General features: G+C 39.2%; 1 protein-coding gene across 2 annotated transcripts in view; it reads right to left on the bottom strand.

Moving 5' to 3' along the window:
- Nucleotides 1–6502: 6502 nt before the first annotated feature.
- Nucleotides 6503–25324, bottom strand: part of LOC144019184 (homeobox protein orthopedia B-like) — an 86179-nt gene continuing 67357 nt past the window's right edge. Inside the window, exons 4-6 of one of the 2 annotated variants that reach the window (XM_077522072.1) lie at nt 11301–12391; nt 10594–11012; nt 6503–8185 (exon numbers count right to left, since the gene is read on the bottom strand). In XM_077522072.1, the coding sequence (XP_077378198.1) occupies nt 7682–8185; nt 10594–11012; nt 11301–11337 (960 nt within the window). In that variant the 5' untranslated portion in view covers nt 11338–12391 and the 3' untranslated portion in view covers nt 6503–7681. Of the gene's footprint in view, nt 8186–10593; nt 11013–11261; nt 12711–25324 lie in introns of those variants that run through there. The other variant, XM_077522071.1, reaches the window with a different exon arrangement.

Raw genomic sequence — 25324 nt, 5'->3', positions numbered from 1 at the left:
GCATGAGAGACCCTCGCAGCCTCCTCACGGTCCCCAATGTACCACGATGTGCAGTTGTCTGCATGCATTTATTTATTTATTTATTTATTTAATATTTGTGCTTAGAAACAGTTACATGTTTCCATCCATCCATCCATCCATCCATCCATCCATCCATCCATCCATCCATTTTGTAAGGCAGCTAGCTAGGACACGGATGTTTTGTTATTAGCATCTATCTATCTATCTATCTATCTATCTATGTCTGTATCTATATGGCTGTCTGGCTGTCTCGCTAGCTGGCTAATTAGCTCTCTAATTAGCTCTCTAGCTAGCTTGTCAAAATGTGCTAGCTATTGTAACACAAAAACCATAGCTTTAATGCATATTTAGTGACAATGTGGGCCAATGAAATTATTAAAGCATCCATCCATCCATCCATCCATCCATCCATCATCTATTTATTCCTTCCATCCATCCATCCATCCATCCATCCATTTATTCCATCCATCCATCCATCCATTTATTCCATCCATCCATCCATTTATTCAATCCATCCATCCATCCATCCATCCATCCATCCATCCATTCTTCCATCCATCCATCCATCAATCCATCCATCAACCATCACTTCTCTAAACCATGAAGCAGTCGTGTTCTCGATATAGCGAGCTTAGTATGAAAAAAAAAGAGAAAAAAAAAACAAAAAACAAAACAAAACATAATATTCACAATTCATATCGCATTGTAGTCATGAGATTTGTTATATAATAGAGGGCTTTACCATAATGATTTTTTTTTCTCAGTAAATGGGACATATTATGGAAAATGGACTTGTTAATTGCTTGTATACAAATACTGTATTTTGGTCTCTGGAGTGCCTGCCCACACATCAAGTGTGAAATTAAACACCTAAGTAAGTTTATCTGCCTAGTTCTGAAAATTACTTTGTGAGAGCCACGCTTTTCCATACCAGTGGAGCTATGGAGTTAATTAACATAATATCCCCCGCCCCCACCCCACGACTGAGCACCTTACCTGGGAGAATATCCAGAGCCACTGAAAACGACCTCGGGTTTGTTATGTGTACATGTTCCATTAACACAGTAAACTGCAGCCTACACTAGTTAAAATGCTTTTATTCTTTTTATCGTTTTCTTCTTTTGAAATGTCCCTCTGTGTTGATATTAATTCAGAGTTTTTTCCCATCGGAAAATTGCCCTGCATCCAAGCCTGTGTCACCCAGTTACAGCAAACATAAGTGCATCCTTGCACATACACAGGCAGCAGGTGTTGTGTGTGTGTGTTTGTGTGAATGGGCCACGCCGAGTGGTAACCTGCTCTCCACTCTAACCATATAAAAGGTGCAGGGCAGAAACATGCGGGTAATTGATTGCTAATTAGTCCTTTTGTTGTTGTGATGTATTGTCCTGACACAGCTTTGCCCCGGGCTGTCTATTCACCCTCGGCAGTCACACTCACAAAAATAAGCACAGCAAATTCCTAATGAGACACAACAAGGAGACCCCATGCGGCAGGTGATTAGGATTCAGCATGCTTTACACAGACACTATTTCACACACACACACACACTCGAGGGCCGCAATATTAGCTACAGCTACACGACGGCAGCAAGAAGTAGAAACGTCAAAAAAAATTACACTTTTTAACCTTGGGGTGGGCAAACTTTTGTGCTCAAGATTTTTTGTAGACAGCGATAGCGTGATGAAATTCGAAGTGGATTAATTGACAATGTCATTGATATTCTGCACAGTACAGTGATCCTCAATCTTTTTATTTTTATTTTTTGCACACCGGACCATTTTCAAGGAAAGACATATTTCAACGGACTTGCATAAAATGAGATATGTGAAAGTCTTCTTTAACTCATTCACTGCCAGTGACGACTATAGACGTCAAAAATCCAAGCAAACAGCCAGTGCAAATTTTGACAAGAAATTTGAATTTAGTTTTAGTTATTCATTGTTTTCATTCATAGTTATTAATCATTGTTGTTCTGAATAACAACGATGACAACAATTTCATTGCTAAGTGCTACCATCGTGCGTAGAACGGATTCCTGTTACCCTACAAGACGGGCGTTGACGTTCTTGTGATCGGTCTTGGTCTTACTGAGACCACATACTGGGTCTCGGCCTCCAAAAGCCAATTTTAGTAGACTAAAATTGCTCTTTATTTTTGTTGACTAAAATTGGATTAAAACTAAAATACAATCAGGTGACTGAGTTATGACTAAGGCTTTAATTAAATTTAGTCAGAAGACTATAACTAAAACTAAATTATTTTTTTGAATTAAAATTTTAATTTTTAATTTTCTTTTTCATTTTTTTTCAAAATTAACACTGGCTGTTTGCTTGGATTTTTGACGTCTATAGTTGTCATTGGCAGTGAATGAGTTAAAGGAACTCTTGACTCATTGACCCATTTTCAGCAGAAAAAAAGTTAATATTTTGTCTATAATTAATGTGGTAACTTCATTATTTTTCATGTACAATTAGTACCTTTAAAAGGTACTTTTATAACTTGCTGTCGAATAATGATGACATCACCTGTGCTGAGGAAGTAGGTAATGACCAATCATGGCTCAGTTTGCTGACCAACCCCAGAAAACAGGTGAGCCATGATTGGCCTTTTTAAAGGTATCAATTGTACATGAAAAATAATGAAGTTATCAAATTCATTCCGGACAAAATATTAACTTTTTAATGCTGGAAATTGCTCAATGAGTCAAGTATCCATTTAAACTAATTAAGGAGTTAGATTTTAAGAAAAAATCAATAATTCAATGTTCAAAAAATGTCAGAGTCCAAATTTAAGTTGTCAGAAAAAGAGACGAAAGGCAAATGAAAGAGTTAAAGGGATATTTTACTTATTTAGACATTTTTGGCAGTCAAACATTAATATTTTGCCTATAATAAATTGGATATTTTTATTATTTTTCATGTACAATTAGTACCTTTAAAAACACATTTTGTAACAGTACATTAGACCAGCGTTTCTCAATCTTGGGCCTCGGGGCACACTATCCAGCCTGTTTTCCATGTCTCCCTATTCCAACGCAGCTGATTCCAAAGCAAGCTCTGAAGAAGCCTGATAAAGATCTTCAGCTGTGTTGGAACAGGGAGACATGGAAAACAGGCTGGATCGTGTGCCTCGAGGACCAACGCTAACACTCACGCACTATTTCCTTCATCTCAATGTTCAAATGTTTTGCGGCTGCCGACAGATTTTTTTGTGATTTATTTCACCTAAAATGGCTCTTTTGACAGTATATGTTGATGACCCCTGAGCTAGACTGTTATATTCCTGTGACCTTTATGCAGCTATTGCTGCTTCCTTTCTATTAGCGCCCTTGAAAACGTAGCAGCTGAAACCATTTAAGACGATGGAGTCACACATAGGAAAGATGCTAACATTATTGTTTATGTTACGCCGCACATCGGCGCCCACTGTCGTGGCTAAAGAGAATAAAAAGCAGGAAAGCTTTTGGACACATTAGACCTTCTTCGGCACCTGCGAGGCTATAAAGCTCCACCATCGTGACCGTTGCGGTGCAGCTGCGATCCACTGTTCACATCCAGGTGCTTCTCGGGCAGGCACGTCGTGATAGGAGAGCACACAACAACGCTTGAACAAATGTAATAAGCAGGGCAACACCGCCTGCCCCACCCTCGGCTGGCTGAAGCGGTGTCATATGAGCGTGATGTTATGCTAAATCTCCCCGCAGTGTGCTCTTCACGGGCACGGCCCACCACATTCAGCGGGGCCGTGCACACGACCTGCGCCGGTCCTGCCCGCCCGGGCTGCACACCAACAGATGCGGAATCGCATTAAGCAAACGCCGCAATTAGTCTCACTCGTTCGCGGGTTAATGAGTTTGTGGAAATGCGCGACCCATTCCTCATTAGGTGATTTCTCATGCACTGATGAGAGAGAGAGAGAGAGAGACAGACAGACAGACAGAGCGATAAAGATATGTATTGCAGTGATACTAATAAATAAATAAATAAATATGTATATATATATATATATATATATATATATATATATATATATATATATATATATATATATATATATATATATATATATATATATATATATTACAATAAAATGTAAAATAATATGTATTTTTTACGTATAAGTTTTCATACTTTTAACATTAAAGTGGAAAAATGTTAAATAGAAATGTGGCTGCATATTTTAGTCATTGACACAGTAATTACATAATAATTCATAAAATTGAGTTAAAATAAAAAAAAAAAGACTGAACTGTAGCCTGCTGTAAAAAAAGAGTGTAATATTGATTTGCGTTGAGTTGATTTTTCTGCCACTAGATGGCATAATTGCATATATAAGACATTAGTGACAGCTCTGTGCATATTTCTTTTAATATTAAGAGCTACCTAATCTTTAACATGACGTAACTTGTGAAATACTATACATTTTAAAAATTGTAATATACAACTTGACCTCAGTTTCCACAAATATATGCATTATTATTAAATTTATTACTACTATGTGGACATGTCTGCTGCGTTGTGACTGGAATTCCCCCAGTACAGGCTTTCCAAGTAAGGGGCGGTCATTAATTGCGTGTTAAAATAATTAGTGGCGTTAAAGAAACTTTAAATTAACTCAAAAATAACGCACTAATTCTGACGCCCCTAATATATACATATTTAAAGTACTAAATAATAATTTTGTACTGTATTGGGTATTTTCAGGCATGAATAATATCACGATATTTTGGGGAGGTTAGCGATATTAAAAAAAAAAAAAAAAAAAAAAAAGTTCCCGAGTGGCTAAAACATTCCTAATTCAAATAAATCTGCACTAGTAAACTAACCACCAGAGGGTGCTAGAAATGCACAAAAGGAATAAGACCTCGCTTTTTTCTCGTTTCAAGATGTGCTGCTTTTAATATCTGCCACAACGACTATATTGTGGCACAATATTGCCATTATTATTACATCCCAAGTATAAATTATGTATACTCAGCTTCCGCCTTTTGCGTACTGAATTTAAAGGGAATGAGAGGAACATCTCCCATTGTCCGCGAAGCTATAGTCAGCTATATTTGCATCAAATTTCCAGCTGTATAAATCTACGATAATACCAAAATTTTTTGATTGGATGTGGTTAGATTGCACATCATCTTCCATTATTCTCTCCAACTATACGTACACACCCACATTTCAGAAATAAGCTGATAATTCAGGATGTGGCCTCCGTTTGATATTTGCAGCAAACAGGTTGACGCTAATAGAAAAAGGTGCGACGCAAACTGTTTTAGCTCGACTGCAATCAACTTTTGTAAATTAGGAGGAATCCTTCACGAAACTGCAATGTTTTGATGCCAAAAAAGAAAAATCCAATTATAAGCTTGCAGGCGCTGGTGTTGGTCGGAAGTCATATCTTGTCAATTAGCACCCTGGGACCAGGAATGGGGCCCACACTGTGTTGAGTTGCGGAACACGTACTACGTAAAATATTTTCCACTCTCTATTCTCCCGTAAGTATTATAATTAGTAATTTCTGGAGAAGATAAATGGACATTAAAATAAGGTCACATTTGTTTACTGCGGAGCTGAGTTTTGACTAAAATGCCCAAAAGATGAAAGAAACATTTTTGTTCTACAGTATGCATATTGATGACTATGACTGTCAGATTGCTTCTATATTGTATTGTATTGGTGTTAATGTTTTATGTTATGTTTTTTTTTTCCTTCTGTAAAGCGCTTTGTGACAGTTCAGGTTGTTTGTAAGCGCTATATAAATAAACTTGAGTTGAGTTGAATTATGTTATTATTGTTCATGGAATAAAGGTTCTTCAGAGGTTCTATACTGAACCACGAAGAATGTGTACTAAATAGTGGTGCCACTATGCATTTAAGCCAAGGAACCATATTTGGTTATGAAGTAGAACACACAAACAAACAAACAAACAACTTGACCTCCTATTTGACTTCATATTAAATATTTGTTTTTCTTGCTATCACACTGTTAAAGGTGTGGAATTGATTGAAGCATAATTCAAAGCTTTGAGAAAAAAAATGATTGAATTAGGGTCAAAATTTGAATATAGGCGAACCTTCTATTTAAGGTTCATATTTTGATATGACTCGAGAGAAGTCAGTCCTTTCTTACTCATGAACCTCACCACACGTCACTTATTGTGCATGGCTGGCGATTTAGTGGGAGAAAATGTTATTTCTCAGTAAACATCAATGAACTACAACCACAATAAACAAACGTTTTGTTACGCAAACACCTCCTAAGATCCCCCATTACATTGTACAGGTGTTCTTAATGAAGTGGGCTCATCACTGACGTCTTTACTCAATCCCAGTCTCATAAATTAACATCAGCGAGCAATGACCACTAACAAAAATCACACCATTAAAGTCAATATTACAATATAGAGATTAGCTCCAATAAAATCCAATTTAATAGACATGTGGACATTCTTTAAAAGTACTTTTATTTGTTGCTTTTTTTTTTTTGTTTAATTATTGGTACAAACCTGTCAATGTGATGCATTTCGATGTAAGATCAAACATTTAATAAGAAATGTGTCAAGTAATATAGCACATACAATAAGTTAAAACATGTCACACAAGAATGTTTTTTTGTTTTTTTTTATCTACACAAAAACACCCTAAAACAGAGTTTAGGTCTAGACTGAAAGATCACTGTATAGTATTAAGTGCCCGCGTGTGTCCCTTCATGTAAAATCCCCACGCATGCACAATGCATGCCTGCAGCTCCAACTGGCCCACGCGCAGGTTGTTACAAAAAAATATAGAAAAAGAAAAAACCCAATGTATATTTAATAAATTACCGTTTGACATAACACAAGTTCACTTGAACACAACATTACAAGTGCTGAAGAGGCACTCGGGAGGAAACGCGATAATTTGGCCCTCCGGAGATGATTCAGCGTCAAATCTTTTCGTCTTTTCAATGAACGTCATGAACCTATACGGAAGCTTGGAACGTAATTGTGGAGTAAACTTTTTTTTGTTCTTCTTTGACTGGCAAATACGTTCGAACGTATTTGTAAATACGTACACGTACGTGTAGATAAATACTAAAAACCAAACACGTTTTCCCCATATGCCACAGGTATTGATTTGCGCATACGCAAGGAAACAAAAAAAAATAAAAAAATAAAAAATCATTTGGCCTACATCATTATACCAAAGCGTCCGAAACTTAAGAAAAACATTGTATTTGTAAATTTGATTATTTATTATATCTGCAAATTTATTTCCGTTCGGCATTTGTTTGCTAGCATGTCACGGGGTGTGCGCATGCGCAAGTCAATACCGGAAATAATAGAAGTAAGTCTGCACTGCATAAATAATAAACGTTACGAATACAAAATGTTGACAATTAATTTTCTAACTTACTGGTAGGCCAAAGGCTATTTTTGTTTTTGTTTTCTTAACTCGAGGCATGCTCGTCAATAACCCGTGGCATTATGGGGGAAAAATGCTATGTTTTTAGCATTTAGCCTACGTCGAACGTACTTGCCAGTGAAAAATGTTGACTCCACATTGGCAGTTCCATGCGTAGGTGTCATTCCTTGAGTCCCAGCGTCTAAATCGGGGGAGGGGGTGGAAATTCGGCGTGGTGGTGGCTATGGTGGCGGGGTAAGCGCGTTTTGTACAAGTCACTAAGTGAAGCTCATGGACACTGTGTGCTCCAGCGCCTTGCGCCGGAGGGACGCGATGCTGGTCCCTCTCCACATGTCACTGTCCGGGGAACTACACAGCTGCGGGGAGCCCGATACGTTCGTGGGGCCGGAGAGCGACGCCGACATGCCGGGGAAAGGCGACTGGTACAGGTGCGACTGCAGGCCGGAGCCGTTGGACGAGAGGCCGTTGGACAGCCCCATGGAGTTGGGCGGCGGCCCGTGGCCCAGGCTGCACTGCGACAGCGACTGCGCCATGCCGGGCGGCTGGCGGCCCAGCGCCGGCGGCAGCTGCAGCTGCGACACGCCCGGCATGCCCGTGGCCCAGCGGGAGTCGTTGGCGTGGAACGAGCACAGGCTGTTCTCCATGGCGGCCGCCGAGAACTGCGGCAGGCCCGGCGTGGGCAGCAGCGTGCCCGGGGCGCGGAACACGTTGGTGGTCTTCTTCCTCTTCTTCCACTTGGCGCGCCGGTTCTGGAACCAGACCTGCGGGACACCCAGCCGTCACACGGGGACGAGTCTTTGGACGCGACACGTGAAACCGATGGCTAACTCATTTTAACACAGCAGCCACTATAAATCTGCATATTCGTTGTCCACGATATTTATGTTTGGAATATAAGGAAGATTTTGTTTTATTCGATTGAAAACAATAGCAGAAAATTTGCCAAAATACCCCCAAGGCCTTTTGTTGTTATTTTAATTGTTGTTATTATTATTATTATTTTTATTTTATTATTATTATTTTTTTTTTGGGGGGGGGGGTGTTTTTTTTCCTCGGGGCTTGTAAATTTACCCCCAAGGCCTTTTGTTGTTATTTGAATTTTATTGTTGTTATTATTATTATTATTGTTATTATTATTATTATTATTATTGGGGTGGGGGGTATTTTTTTTCCTCGGGGCTTATAAATTTACACATATACGCATACTGCACATTATGACTATATTGATGTGGGTATATACGTTCAAACTGTGCCTTTATTTTATTTCTTGTTTACCGTTATTTTCTTGACCTTAAGAATAGCATTTGAATTTTGTTATTTCTATCTATCTATCTATCTATCTATCTATCTATCTATCTAGTAAAATATGCTGCTGAGGTAAACCCACTTTATAGCGTATAAATAAATGATATAGTGCATGTTACACAAAACACATTCTGTCATTATAAAAAAATATTCGTGACAAGTTTCTTGTAAAGAGCTTCGAGCAACTCGCAGGGATGGGGCAGCAATTTGAATATTATCACCTGCGTGTAAGTACGTAATTGCTGGAATAAAAATATTTTACTTTCAACCACTTGCTATACAGTTGTTGTGAATTGTATTGTAATTAAATACGTCACAATGTTTACTGTGGCAATGGTAAATGGAAAATAAAAAGGCACCATATACTCTAATATTATTTTTGATGTCACACTAAAATAATATTACATTGACAGAAATAAAAGACACATTTATCGTCATATGGTTACAATGAATAAAAAAATAATTTGTGGTTGCCTTGTAAGGTGACCTTGAGACGCCTGTAAATTATTTTTTTAGCAAAGGAAACGTGAGAATTCGGAAAGAAAATTAATGTCGTGGCACAATATATTTCATACAGATGTCTTTTTAAATAGAAGTACGTTTGCTTAGGGTGGCCTAAAATGTCACTTTTGCCTTCTGCTGTTGTATAATTATTTTTTTTTTTCCTTTTAAATACTGTATAACATAACAGCCGTTTTCCATTCGCGCTGCAACCCAAAACATGCGCGGTTGTGTGAAGATTTCATCATGCAGGTTGGGCAGTGATGAACTCGCTCTCATTCCACGCAGCCACGCGTGACGCAGCAGGCGAGGGCGAGGCTATTACACGACCGCCACAAAGCAAATGCAATCCCTCATGCCGCTCGAAAAGAGAAGATATTCTTCTCCAGTCCTATTAAGAGCTTGTTGATGGAATATTGAGGACGAGCACGTGACCGCCCAGGTGACAAATAACGAGGCGGACGGCGGCTTTTATTGTTTTCGTGGGATCATTTGCATGAATTCCACACACGTTCGCGTTATAATAATATGGGCATAATAATGTCATAGTTTGCAAATCGAAATGTGAAAATACAGAATTATTATTTCCGTTTTTTTTTTTTTCATGCTTCAATGCTCAAATGGAGGGGAAAGAAAATAGGTTGTTTTCCCCGAGTGGATGTTCGTAGGACAGTTGTCCATCATTGTCCACACCCTGGCAGAATTGGCGAAATATTGCCACTTTTGAGGGACAATAACCGATGACTCAATCTCATTATTATTGCGATGTTTTGATGATTGTGCTATTCTGAAATGTCTTATAGTTCACCTTCTTCCGGGGTGTAAAATCGTAAATATCTGCAAAACTGCATATTAAAAGTATGAATTCAAATTATATTTTTCGAGGTGGAAAATACACTCGAAATAAGTTAACACAAGAAAATTGAGTCGAACGAATATGGATATACGTTTTGCTCAATCTTATTTTGATGATTTCTTTATTTTTTTTGGCGAATGATTGATTTAACAATTATAATAAGATCAATTTTGTGTAGGCGATAGGCCAACTCTATTTTTTATGTATTTATTTTTGCCACAATGATTTCCTTTAGCACGTGTGTGCTTTTTTTCCTTATTTTTTTTATTTTTATCAGACTATTTCCAGCGCTTCAGCACAATGGACAGCGACTCAAATGCAACTAAGAGCGGCGAGTAAACACTTTATTTTGTGAACTAATTTCAGGTTTATTTCATATAATGTATAAGAACAAAATGGTGGAAGATGCAGTCAACACTGAACTGAATACAACCTCACACGTGAGGTTTATTATTTGCACCGATGCCGGATCCGTTTTTCGTCTTCCTCGCACCATTTCAGGCTTACCTGCACTCTGGACTCAGTCAGGCCGATCCTGAGCGCCAGTTCCTCCCTCATGAAGATGTCCGGGTAGTGCGTCTTGGCGAAGCTGCGCTCCAGCTCGTTGAGCTGCGCCGGCGTGAAGCGGGTTCGATGCCGTTTCTGTTTCTGCTGACTGGCCTGCCCGCCGGAGCTCTGCTGGGGCTGCTGCTGCTGTTGTTGCTGCTGCTGTTGCTGCTTCTCCGGCTCTTTCCCGTTCACCGGCATGCCTGCCGAGTTGGATCCCACGGTGGTGATGACGTCTTCGCCGGGCAAGAGTGTGGCTCCCTCCACGGAGTCCGAACCGGGGGCCATGTCTCCCGGATGGCCTTGGTCCGGCACCCCGCCGCCCAGCCGACATTTGAGAGCCTCTCGGTGTCCGAGTAACTCTGCAGCATCTTTCATCCCTGAGAGGAATAAAGAGAGTGTAAATGCGCCTTTAAAAAAAAAAAAAAATCACTAATGAAAAAAATATGACAAAATAATAAATTAACTTAATTTAGCTGAGGGTCTTAATCACATTTATGCTGTCAAATGATTCCTAATTCCACAAAAACGCTAATTAAATACATCCTCAATTGATCAGTGCACACACACGCGCACGCACACTCACATGCACGCACACAAGGTGAAATAAATAAGAAGTCAAGTCTTACAGTGGAGTTTAGCTCCCGGGTTTAGAGCCGAGAACTCACCGAGCCGAGCATCCAGGAGGTCGGCGTGGGAGAGCATCGCGTACCGCTCCAGGGCGAAAAGAGGTCCGGGCAAAACGCTCCTACAAACTTCGGGGGCAATTTAAGGGGCATAGATGTTGTAAATGAAGCAAAATTCGCTTTGTGCTTAAAAAAAGGAGGTCTCTTGCATTATAATGGCCCTTAGAAGGGCTGGGAGGCGCTTATTAGTGGCGAGAAGCCGTCAGCTTCCTCAAATAAGAACCAATCAGAGGCGAGGATTGGACCGAAGCAACACCACCCCCCACCCGCCCTCCGGTTGGCACGCACGCGCCCGGAGACCAAGCGTGCACGCGTAAAAAAAGCACTACAATTCAATTGTGCCATACCATCCTCTGATTTATTAGCTTTTTCATGCTCAAATTATTCCACGTTAAAACGTCTTAATGTGTTTGTTTAATCTGCACGTGGGCTGCTTGCTTGTGAGATGAACACATGCGTGAAATAGAAAAAAAAAAAGTGGAATTAATGTCAAATTGGAAAATGTGGCGAATGTACATGTACAAATTATCATCCTTGATGTGAATTTAAAGCATGCAAATGAGCGTGATGACTTTTTTTTTTGTTTTTTTTAAGGGTTGCACAAACAAAGCAAATACGCGTCCCGGTCCCGGCTGGCAGGTGATTTGTGGAGACAAATGGAGGAAATAAATAAATAAACGAGTACAGATGGATCGCAGCTTCGCTCAGTGATCGGGCCGCTTTAACCGCCATCGACTTTTCATCAAGGCGTTGGCAATTAGAGCCATTTAGGCCCGCTTTGCTTGGAACTAAATCAGACGTGCAGGAGCCTAAACGCTCGCCCCCGTCTTGTGTCCACAAGTAGGACTGTTACACAATTAAAAGAGGGGACAAGCATTGATCTGAGACTCGTCTCCGCACCAACGCTGGAAGGCGGATTTTGATTTTTTTTTTTTCTCCCCCTTTTGGGGGCAGATGTTCGGGTTGAGGACGGTGAATGGAGCAGCACACCCCGGCCGGGACTTGACAAAGGAGGCGTCCGAGCGAGGAGTGCATTCGAACCTGCACATGCGTCCTCCTCTTTTGTGCTCAATCTGTCAGGATGCAGAGAAATAGCGCAGCGTGAAAAACCGCAAGGAAATGGACCGGTACGTGCACGTGTGAGGAGGGATCCCGAACTTCATCATCACCATCATCATCATCATCACGAGGGGCTGTAAATTCAGTGAGGGAAGAGGAGGAAAGGGGACTCCGAGGCCAAGTTTGTTTTTATTATTATTCTTATTTGGAGAAGGTTCTGGTAAGGGTTCGAAGACCGCTAAAGCATATGAAAAATTATACGGTCAGAAATCATAATTTGTCGAGAGGAATTTTGTAAAATTCAACCACATAATGCAATATGCACGCTGAATGAGAGACATGTTTTCTTTTGCGGGCAATTGCAATCAAGTAATTATTTAAATCGTAAAAAAAAAAAAAAAGAGAGAAGAAGCTTAATTTATTTGCATTGCATACAAAAAAAAAAAAGAAGAAAAAAAAGAAAAATGCCAAATGACTTGCAGCAGCTTAATAATGCCAAATCCACTATTACATATTTAGTTTGCATAATTGGAAAACCTAAAACTACATCAACAATTAAAAACATTATAAAAACTCTACATGATAATTGTTAGACGAATAGGCTAAAGACAACATGGATAATAATAATCATAATAAATAAATGCAGATTTTGTTTTAAGAGTGCAACAATGACAATGGAGTGCTTTTAATGCATAAGGCACTCTGAACTAATTTCAACAAGCTCCACATTTTTTTCCTACATTTAGTTATTAAAAAAAAAAGCTTCACATTTTGAATCATAATAATCAGATTGTCTCATATTGTTTATTAAATCACATTTCTTCGTTGATGCAAATCACATTGACTTGAAATGACAAAATAACAAAAAAATAATAATAATTTAAGGATAATCAATATATTTTGGGAACGTGCATGAAATCCGGTATCCAAAAATGGCTGCTTGTTGCAGGCGAAGGGAAAGTAATCGGTAATGTGTTGTGCTGTTGGCGCCTCCGACTCGAACTTTATTGGCGTAATAAGAGCGAGCCACTCGTGCAGGCTCTATGTCTCACTCAGCCTCCCTAACTGGACCACATCAATCTTTCTCCCTTGCAGTGGAAACACTCGCGCGCAATCCACGAGGGTTAATGCGGCGCATCTGAGTGCACGCGGGGCTGTTTACACGCCAAGAGACACGCTTTGAATGGAAAATGCATGCCCAAAAAATAATAATAATAATAAAAAAATGCAATTTTGTAGCGCAATAGCAAAAATCAAGTTTCCCATGCGCGCCATTTTGTTTACTCATCAAACCGCGTTAAATCCACCGCGCTAAAATGGCCTTAGTAAAACTATAGAAAACAAAAACGTAAAAATAAATATACAAACAGTATTTACATTTTATAAGGTCTATCTGTCTGTCTGTCAACTTTTAGACACAAGCATTCACTCGCTTAAAGGGGGGAAATCGATGTTCCATCAACAGAAATGGTTGAAATGGCATTTGTGTGTGTGCAGGTGATTTGGTGACGGTCCAATGAGTACATCTAACCCCCCTCCCCCAAGCCACCCACCCCACCCTCACATGACAGGCTTCCCTCTCCGGCCACCCAGCTTGGCTGCAGCACGGCGTGCATCCCGAGCCCCAATTAGGCCCGCCTGCTCCCCGCGACTGCGTGATCTATTGCACATGGCGGTAATCACAGGCTCCAAATAAAATAATCAGCAAAGAAGAGCCATTTCCTTAATGATGAAGAGGAGGAGTGTGTCACGCAGAGGGTGATGATGGTGGTGGTGGCGGCGGCGTGCGTGCGTGTGTGTGTGTGTGTGGTGGTGGGGTTATTAAAATAGCCACAACACAAGGCACTAAAAGGTGGCATTGTTGAGTCATAAGGCCACAACATTAGGTACACCTGCACAATCACCTATAACCCCCCCCAAACTATTTTACAATATTAACGGTGCAATCCTCAACTAATCAATTTGAATCAAATTAATATTTTTGATTATCGACTTATTAGCGATATCGCCTAATCCTCACAATTTCAGTCTCAGTACACATTCTCCGATTTCTTTGTCATCCATGAAGCAGAATTTTGTTTTGGTGTTCAAAATAAAACACGAGTAAAGTACAAAACAATGACCAACATTATAGCAAAATTTACTGATGATATGGACCAAACCAGGAAATGAATAATTAATTATGTTTGTGCATTTTCTGCATTGTCAATTGAAATAATGTCTCCTTTACGAATGATGGAAATTAAAACAAAAGAATCGGAATAACTGACAAAATAACTAACAGATTGATTGATTATTAAAATAATAGTTAGTTGCAGCATTTTAAATGTCAGGTTTTTTTGTAATTTAAACAAATCCCTGCACCAGTAACATGACACGTAGAATGGCATTTAAATTTTATTGAGATTTTCAAGTGCTTTAAATTAACCCCATATAAATCTCAGCTGTTCTTGGAGGCTTTCCTGCATTTTTCTTCCCTTTCAAGCAGAAATCCGATTTTTGATTTTTATTTATTTGCGTACATTGACTTCTGTTTGGAAGTGTTCATACTATCCTCTCTGCCTTGACAAATAAATGTCCCAGTTGCAGTTGAAGAAAAACAACCCCTAGAGCAGTGTTGTGTTTGCAACAACAAAAATAAACCTTGCAGAATTATGGCTCAAAAGATCAACGTTGGTTTAGCACCATAACACATTTTCACAAAAGTAATTGGAGCTTCGCTGCTTCATACTCTGAGTTGCTCTTAATATTTTTGACATGTCATGTAAACAAAATTGAAGAAAAATGTCTAAGTGAAGGGGAACATTTCGACACAATATATAGTGTAACAAATTTTATTGGTATTGAGCGGATAAAAGCACCCCCGCCTCCCTCTCATCTTCATCCTAGAAAAATCACACAAAAAATATCAATGTAACTTGAAAGACAAAATTCATACTTGATTAGATTTGATTGAGCAGCTTAATAGACGACTCATTGTGCTTTATGTTAAAAACAGATAACATAAAAAAGAAAAAAAAAAGTGAAAATGTAAACCCTCTGGCTGATTCTCCTTGGGAATGCCATAAATATTCATAGAAACATCAGGAAAAAAAAACAAAAAAACATCTAATTTCCCACTTGACTCTGTGGCAAGCCTTTTGCTGGTCTCATCCGCACTGTGAAAATCTAAATAACAGGCAAGTGCATTCATTCGTCAGGACGCAAGATGATTCCCGGAATATAGATGCATTTTCTATTAGTATACGAGACATCCTGCCACCGTAGCTCTAAATGTCACATTTACTTCATTAAAATGAACAGTAAATGACTTGAAGTGGCTTCCCTTTTTTTTTAAAAGTACACATTTGGAAAGTATTAAAGCTTAAAAGGCCAAAAGCCAAACAAATGTGCGCAAATATATTTTGACAGCTTATTAGTATAACCGAAGCTTTGTGATGCAATCCCAGCTCTTCATCATGCTAGTATAAGTTTGAATGCACTTTTTCCTCAATTTCATTTTCATCCCAAATCGATGACAGAACATGTCTTTAATTACATTTGAAGGAGAAGTTAAATATTGAAGTAAACGGGGTCAAAAGGTCAGAAGATTAACTATGATGCGCGTTTACATGTCATTCCTCGACTTTGCCTGCAGTTGTGCTCCAGCTATTAGAATATGCTCTTTCTTAAGAGCTTCTCATTAGCGGGCTCTATTACAGTGGTTCCATCATTAGGAAGCTGTGATGCATCATTTAAGATAATGAGTGCCTTACATTACAGGTGCCAGCGAGCTGTGGACACAATGCCGTAAGGGCCTGTTCTCCTGAGATTTTGTAGGATATACACTCGCTACAAGACTTTTGGAGTTACTGTCAATTTATTGCCACAATTCTACTGTCCACAAGTTATTGGATAAAACAACATTTTGATCATATATATAATTATCACATCGATCATGAATACGGCAAAACTCAATTTACCTGCTAGCATTGATAGTCATGAACTATCATTAGTTGCCAAGAACGACTTAAGTCGTCCATTAGAATAAAACGTTCAGTGCCAAAGTCGAGATATGTCGCTTAATACGTTTTTCATTGAGAGTGGGTGATATGGGTAATCATGCGCTTGCCCTTTAAATGCATGTACACAGTTAGAATGCGCTTTACACTGGGCATGAAAGTACGGTCCATGGCGTTTACATTTTTATCCCAATTTCCCAAAGTGCGGAATTGAGTGCAAGAGTATTTTCTGGCCACGTGCCAGCCACCACTACAGATAAATTTTGTGGAAAGTTAACTGTTTATATATGAGATAACAAACCAGTGAGCTAATAAGCTAGCCAGCTAGCAAGCTAATGAGCCAACAAGCAAATCTTTGCAAATGTGATTTGTCACAGGCATATTAATTCAGAACTTGCAATAATCAAAACGTTGCAAAAAACTATCAATCATGATTTCTGGATGTGGTATGTAATATTTACGTGACAAATCAATCTAAAAAAACAAAACTTGAAAATAAAGTTTAATATTACACATAAATACTAGAGCTTGGACTCGCACCCAATGAGCGATTATTTGAAATCGGTTACTTTTTTGATAGTGCCTTGCTGGACTTTTATTAACCGACTGCCAGTTAACGCTCATTAGCCGGCTAAATATTACAATACACACACAAACAATTGAAGGCAGCACACTTTTCAAACGACACGTGCCACTCCCACATACCTACGCGACGCCACACATACTGAGACATGAGTGTGTGGACATTCAACATTCTGTTCTGACTCAAATCCGAAAATTCTGCTAATACATTAACGATTGTATTAATGCAAATGTGCTGGGCCAAAAAACAATCCTCTGGGCTTTGGAGGGAAAAGCTCATTTGGCCCCTGCTTGGCAGTGCTAATAATGTAACAGCATTTCTATTCACTTCAATTAATAAATAAAATCATTCTTTACAGAAATACCTAAAACTAGTATCTGCCCCTAATCAACACAAAAATGAATCAATACAAGGTGACAGCAAACAGTCAAGATGCTTTCAAAGTAACAAACAAGTTTGGTAAAATTCCATAATGGGCTTTATACATTATTTCAATACAGTTAAATTCCATAAATTCATTAAATGTTAAAGTTTTTAGTTGAATAAATATTGGATAAGTGTGGTCTCTGTATCCACAACCGAAAGTCACGAATAGCACGTGTCTGCAAACGAAAGATGGGTTCAGTGTAGGTTTTGGCTGCACACGCCCACACTTCAATGTAATAGGTCAGGTATCGAACAATCAATGAATTATACAACAATAACAAATCATTCTTGTTCAATGATTTTTTAACCTTTTGTAAAATGGCTACGGTTTGGGACACCTTAGATTTGACATATTCTATATGCGCTTTCCATGTTAAATGTTCATCAGTAATGATAACTAATAACTTCACTTCAATGGTCAAAGATGATTTCAGTTATGAATGTGAAAACCACTGTACAGTACTCGAATGACATTCCTGCGGCGTGAGATTGACGTTGCATCCATTTGTTGTCTAGTGCGACAAGGTGCGTTTGTTGGCGTGGCAAACATGGCAGCGAGAAGGGGAGGACTTGGGTCAGCGGTGTCTGTGAGTGGCTTGAAATTAGAAACATGTGCCGGCAATTATCAAACGGCGGCGAAGCCTCGTCATGCAATTGAACGGCTCGGCAAATGAAAGAATAAATGGGATCGCTCGCTTTGACCTTGCTCGTCGCCACTCGCCCAACTTCATCTACCCGCCTGGTACTTCTCAGCGTACCACACACATCACACACACTTGGTGTGTATTTTGTAGCTATATTTGTGACATAATAGGGACGGTTGGCGTTTCCGTTCACACGCTCTCCAGCGCCGTCCATCCATTCTCTTTATCCTCCCTCTCCCCCGCTCGCTCCCGCTGCCACTTTTCTGCTGCTCCTCTGCTAAACGCGGCGCACTACCCCTCCCAAGATTAATTGATCATCAATTTAGCTCTAATTTGGACCAAGTCAGCTGGTAAATGGGGCAGTTTTCCCTGATTGTTAGTGAAATGTGTGCAAGTACATTGATAAATTTTGATTATTTATCAATTACAAGCAAATGAAGTAAATCTATTGAATAAATTCTAGCCTGATTGCCGTAATAGAGTTTGAAAATATGGCTATTGATAATGATTCTGGCTAATAGTCTTTTCCGGCGGCGCTTGCCGGCTTGTCGGAATGACAACACAAAACTCATTTTTCACAGAATCAGCTGAGTGAGCGCAAGGTTGATCTTTCATTAATCAGTCACATTACGGAGCTGATACGCCGTAATGTGCCACGCTTCCCTCACAAAGACTCCCACGCTTTGTCATATTTTATGTCAATTACCAGTCATTTTGTTGTGTTCCATCAAGCCACCTTGTAATAGTTAACATATGCTAAGGTAAAGCTCCCCCGTCCCGCCCTCCGGGAGCGCCGGCGGCGGAGTTTGGGAGAGACAGCGGGCGGCGCTCTTAATTTCTTATTTTGCTGGCCACGGGCCCTTATGGGAAGGGTGGAGCGGCGGCGTTTTAAATGGACCTGCCATCATGTTTTCCCAACACTAATGGAAACGCAGCTTTGTGGAAAATAGGAGGGAGAAAATTGGAAATAGGTGGGGGGGGGATTCAGTTCACAATGACAGCTGATACAGCCACAAGGAGTATTTGCACACAGACGTACAAATTAAGCACTGACATTCTCTCGCTGCGTCCAACTATTAAGAGCAGGTGATTGATTGATTTTTATGTTGTCTACCGTTTATACGAGGATTCCACACAATCGGTTTGAAATTGTTTCGGGGGAGAAATCGAAACAAAGGTGGCCAAAAATTTAATATCATTTACGTTACATGGTTATCCAAATGAGAGACACGCCTCCGGCCTCACCTAGGGGGCGCCAGAGCACCACAGGGGAAGTGCAGCAGCTTAAGAAAATAAAAGAATAAATATTTGTACACCTGTTACGCTAACTTAGGAAAATAATATTTTCCAATCCAACTGTGAGAGAGGAGAACTGCAACAGCGGGTCCAGAAAATCAGTATCACACTTAAGAACAATGGAAATAGTTTCAGGAACAAGTTCATGGAAATTTTTTGATTTTGAAGTTCTATTTTAACTTAAAACTGGGGTGTCAAAATAATTTTTGACATGAGCCAAATCAAAGTTATGGATTCCCTCAGGTGGCTATTAACAGAAAATTATATTAATCATCACCTGAGCAGATAAATCTGTTTTTAACCATCTCAGAGGGCGGCCATTTTGTCACTTGCTGTCGACTGAAAATGACATCATAACTACTCAGGGCAGAATGGCTGCCCCTTGACATGGATAAATACGGGTGGATTTTGCTGCTTAATCCATATTCCACAAACAATATCAATCACATTATCGTGATATTACTGAGGGCGCATTGAACAAATTATTGCAATTTTTTTTACTTCTCTTTAAAGGATTTGGTGAAAAAAATGTTTTTCATATCTGTTAAAGAAAATGTGCAAATTTGTTCCATATTCCGCATCAAGATGAAACAAACTGATTCAATTAGCGAGAAACTTTTTTTTCAATTTCATGGGCAGGGTCTTGAGTTTGTCACCTGTAAATTGGATCAACACATCTGCACATCGATACGCTGAAAAAACTACTTCATTATCGGCTGCACATGATGTCATTTTCAGCTATTCTTGACAATAAAAGAATGAAAAACAGGTACACATTTTCATCATGTGCAAACAAATGTGAGTGTTCAAATTATGCAAATTCTGTGTATCGACTACACTGTTTGTGAGGTTTCTGTAATGTTTTTGGAAATTTGATAAGACAACATGGGGGCCAAATGTTTTGCACCACCAGTTGAAATTACTGAAATTACGAGACCTTTTTTTTTTTTTTTTTTTTTTTTTTACAAGCGCAAGCATACAATTATGATTTAGTTAAATACGCTAACAATATCATTTTCACAGAAAACAAACATATAAATTAAATAACCTCCATATAGGCCAATTAACATCCACTAAATAGGCCGCTATGTTAGCACCCGATAACATGCTAACAGACTAGCCCGCGTGTGCTAGTAAGCTAATGTTAGCAGACTACTTCCAAAAGGTATTGTAAACTCACAGAAAAAGAGAAAATGACTGCAAATATGTTATCTCACTGGCTGCATGTACCAAAGAGAAATTTATTCTTCCAACAGTTCAGGCTGGCTTTCCATACTCTTACAGTGACGCAACAATTAGCAATGCATCAATCATTAGCATCCCCATGCAACACATACATACTGAACATTGGTTCCACTATTAAACAAACCCTTGAATATAAATCAACAAAATTCTTAGAAATGAGTAAAATAAATGTTAATATTTATGACCTAGTCAAATAAATATTTTTATTTTTATAGCTGAAGCTAAAGTTTAAGTGTGCCCGGGTTTTCCGTTTGTCTAGATGGAAAATAACAAATTGACAAAAAGTTGCTTATTCAAAGAAAGTGGAATTCATCCCGCTGTCACAGAGGCTTTAACAGGCTTAAACCTTGCTCGCCTCGTCTGCGCAACGGCGGAGAAGTGAAATAATTGTGATTCGGGATCAATGAAAAGAAGCACCGGTGCAGCAGAAGCAACTTAATGATCAGCATTTAGAGCGGGCAGATAAAGCGCCGTGCTGCGGAGCCAACACAGGGGCCAAGTGCAGGTGAATTAACCCGGTCCACATCTAATATGCCGGTGTCAGCTCTGGTTAGCGCGTGGCTACACCGCCGCCTGTATTGGCAGTGGCACAGCATCCAACATCGTCTTCCCTCCATATGCCAGCAGGCAGCTATCTATAATCGATGGCCACTTTTAATTGGGCGGCCTGTCTGTCGACGCATGGGGACGGTGGAGGGTGAGCAACGCTGTATATATTTACAGCGCTGAGGAGAAATACTGTAGGTCGTCCTCTCTGGAAAAAGCCAATCAGAGCTTGTGCTGTTGCATGGCAGGCAGTTATAATTGAATAATTTCACACGGTGACCCTCGATAAACACCCTGGACCCACATGCTGTAACAGGCATGAAATGATATAGATTGGAATATAAATGAGTTTACACATCAGTCAGAGTTATGGATGAGTTTATAGGGTATCATTTAGAATATTTTCATTGTACACAGGAGACAGACATATGCTTCAGTTAAATACTCAAATAGCTTCTAAAGTCAGTTTTGGACTTAGCGCTGCTTCTAGTGTGTTTTTGTAAAGATGCTCAATAAATTCTGGTCACATGTCGACAAGTTTGCTTTTAAAATGCTCCAAATGTTTGGAATTTCAGCTCCTCAACAGTAAATATTCTCCAATTTCTATAATTCTCCATGAAAGTGGAATGATTATCTTTGTTTTTGAACCACCCAAAAAAGCTTTTACCTTGTAACTTTGTTTCTGCTTTCACTGATTAGTAAAAAAATAAAAATAAATAGAGAGATTAACTGATTACTGAAATAATTGTAAGTTGCAGCCCTTGTTTGCTTTTAATTTGCCTGGAACATTACAAAACTATACACATTTGAGTCAGTAAATTATATATTATCGTCACAACAACATATATATAATTTTTAGGGCCGCAATTATTTTTTGATTAATCGATGAAATAATAATAATAATAATAATAATAATAATAATAATAATAATAATAATAGGTTTAAATTTCCATCCATTTTTGAAAAACTGGACATTATTTCAAATTGACAGTTCACAAACATAAATTAATTTTTTCAGTAACTGGTTTGGTGTGTAATGTCAAAAAAATAGGCAAAAACGTTGCTTATTGTTTTCCAAAGCAAAAGCAATTATAAATAACCAGTTTGCTTTCACTGAGGATATTGGAGATTATTTACTGCTAGGGAGCTGAAATTTCAAACATTTGAACAATTTTAAATGGAAAAAAAGGTTAAAAAATAGATTAATTTGCTAATTGATTAGTTGTTCGTTAATCATTGCACCTCTAATTATGATTACGTCTTTATATAACACAATTGAAATGTAGACAGACTTTTTGAGAGGTTTCATTACTAAATATGGCATTTGCCATTTAGTTGCATAGTAACTCAAAGGCTCAAATGATATTAGCGACACCCTGCACACAATTTGAAATAACAGATAAGTGTGAGAGATGAGCTGCATTCTTCTTCTTTCCACCGTTACTCTTGTTTTTCAAGTAGGTTGTGGGGTTGCCATGCTGCGTTGCCAGGAGGGAGGCTGCACGGGAGCTGGAGACGAGAGCCACCGGTGGACATGCTGCTTTTTGCCGCAGCCGCTAATTGATATTGAGCGCGCTGCTGGTGAGGCGCGCGCAGGGCCACTGCTGGCTAATCTATGCTTTAATCAGCGCGTGTAATGAGAGTGGCGGCACGCTCTCGCAGAAGAGAGACTTACAAGCAGCGTCTGTCAGCATCCGGAAGAAAATATTGGGTCCAACTCTTGTGTGATTATTAGCTGGCGTTTGCGATTATTATTATTTTTTAAATCCCCCTCAGCAGGGTGAAAGTCGGAGCTGTCCTTCAGCACACCTGGAGGTACCTGAGGGTACTATCCAAGGATCATATTTGAATTCACAAGCAAAATCTGCAATATCTAATGAAATCCTAGAGAACCCCACAAATAACAGAAAAAAATAAATGTGGCTACAATATAGTACTTAATTCCGATGCTAAATGCGCTTGCCCTGAGCGTCTTAGGTTAGCTTAGCAATTAGCATGGCTTCTCTGTCTTTACTCATTCCTTTGTGAGATGTGTATCTTATTCGCCGCTATGGAGGTAATGAATACAGACTCAAGTGCAAGTCCGCATCAAAATTAGCTGCATTAGTAGCGAAGCTTTTAGCTAGCTAGCTGGTTGCAGCGTAAGTAGCACCTGCCACTGAGCTTGCCTCGATCATAAACAACATATGAAATCTGTTTCTCAGTGTAATACAGCTTACTTGTAGTCGTGTCAATGGAACAAAACAACAGTTAGCGTTAGCAGGTGTACCTAATGAAGTGTCCGGGGATGAAACCTTATTCATTGCTTCACAAGCTAACATCAGAGCATGATCACCGCTCGTTGGGGTCAAGTTAATTATCAAATGAGAGAGATTGCTATTGTGATGGAACAACCCGTACCAAAAGATGAGATGGAGGGTTGGGGGAAGGAGGGGGGGGCGTATTTGGGGGGGGGTTACTGCACACATGCAGGCCGCAGACTGAATAGCAAGCGGAACATTAGCAGAGGTGTGTGCGGGAACACTGTCAGACAATTAACAGGCTATCACCGATGATACACTCTCAGGCAAATAGGTCTCCACACACGAGCCCGTCCGCCGCACACATGCTCGGTTATGCATACTTTAGATAGGAGAGTGTGTACAAAACCAACGGGCGCTAATTATGAAATTGAGGCAAAATAATTGCTCCCGTTGACGTGTAAAGCGGGTTATTTAATTGCCAACTAGGATTTCAATTAACGCATTGCACAACTTCATATGATGAGCATACTGTACACGTTCACGTGGGAAAATATGACAGTAATGTTCAACTTAAGACTTTTTGAAAATAAAATGAAGAACTTGATTTTTTATTTTTTCGCATTTTTATTTGATTACTCAGTTGAGAGGAAGAAGGGCCTTTCAAAAATGTACACCTTACAGCGTGTGCCTTTCTAACCATTTTTCCTGGAGGGCTTAACAAGCCTTATAACAGAGATGTTCAAACTATGGCTCGGGGGCCATTTGTGGCCTGCCGTCCAATTTTAAGCAGCCCGCAGCATAAACTAAAAATGACATTTTCTACAAAAAAAAAAAAATGTTTTATATAGTAGGACTAGTACTAGTATAGTTGGGAACCAATTGAATTCATTTATTATTATTATTTTGTCATTTAAAAATGGAGGATTTAAAATCAAGGTGCGCTAAATAAATAAATGCAATCTTCTTGAAAATTAAAGAAGTTCTTAAGTGATACATCAAAAATATTTTATTATTATTGTGAGTGGCAGAATGCTGAGCCTGGATGGGTTTACAAGATGTGTTTACTTAATTTATACATTTTTAATTTAATTTACTTAATTGTGACAGTTAAGCAAGTTATATACAAGCTAGAAATGCTAAATTTACCTTAAACTGATTTGAAGTCAGTATACATTATCGTTGCCTGAACATTTTGCACAGGATTTATTTATTTATTTTTAATAAATCCAATTTTCATTAAATAAATATTTGTTGGGTCTATTACTTTGGTTATGCAGAATGACTGATTTTTTTCATTTAATTTTTTTTGGCCATATCACCCAGCTCTGCTGTTTTTATAAAAAATATGCAATTGCTTGAATGACTGAAACTTTCTATTTTAAGCACACCAAAATCAAAGTGCCTCTTGCATCCTTTGATTTTCTGTATGTGGCCTTTGGAGGAAAAATTTTAGACACACTTTCCCTTAGGACAATTTAACAACACCCACTGGCATATTTTCTTTATCCTCTGTGGAAAACAAATATTACTGCAGTTACTGAGGAGCTATGACCTTCACTAGTGCCCCCTGGTGGCCAAGGGATGCACACCAGAAGGTGCAGAACAACATCCAATAAATTGAACAGTGCAAAAACAATAAAAACACCAAAAATGGAAATGGAGGGAAGGGGGGGGGTGCAGATGAATCTGGTTTCCTCCTGACAGAAGAGGAGCAAACCTCGGTCCTCCCCCGGCCTGGTCCACTTCCTGTCCCCGGTGCCAACCCTTTTGTCTCTCTCATCAATCACAGCTGTATTTGTACGTGCTCGGGTATGACGCACACACTTCTGGTTTTCTATGTATTTGATAAGAAAATAGACACCGAGGTTGAAATAGACAGTTGTGGCAAAATGAGATATCCACAAAAAGTGACAAGCTCTCCAGCTACGTGATTGATAGCTGAAACTCGAGAGGTATAATGGCA

The sequence above is a fragment of the Festucalex cinctus genome, chromosome 5 (genome assembly GCF_051991245.1).
Source record: "Festucalex cinctus isolate MCC-2025b chromosome 5, RoL_Fcin_1.0, whole genome shotgun sequence".
Taxonomy (NCBI): domain Eukaryota; kingdom Metazoa; phylum Chordata; class Actinopteri; order Syngnathiformes; family Syngnathidae; genus Festucalex; species Festucalex cinctus.
This window is presented reverse-complemented; position numbering and strand designations above follow the sequence as displayed.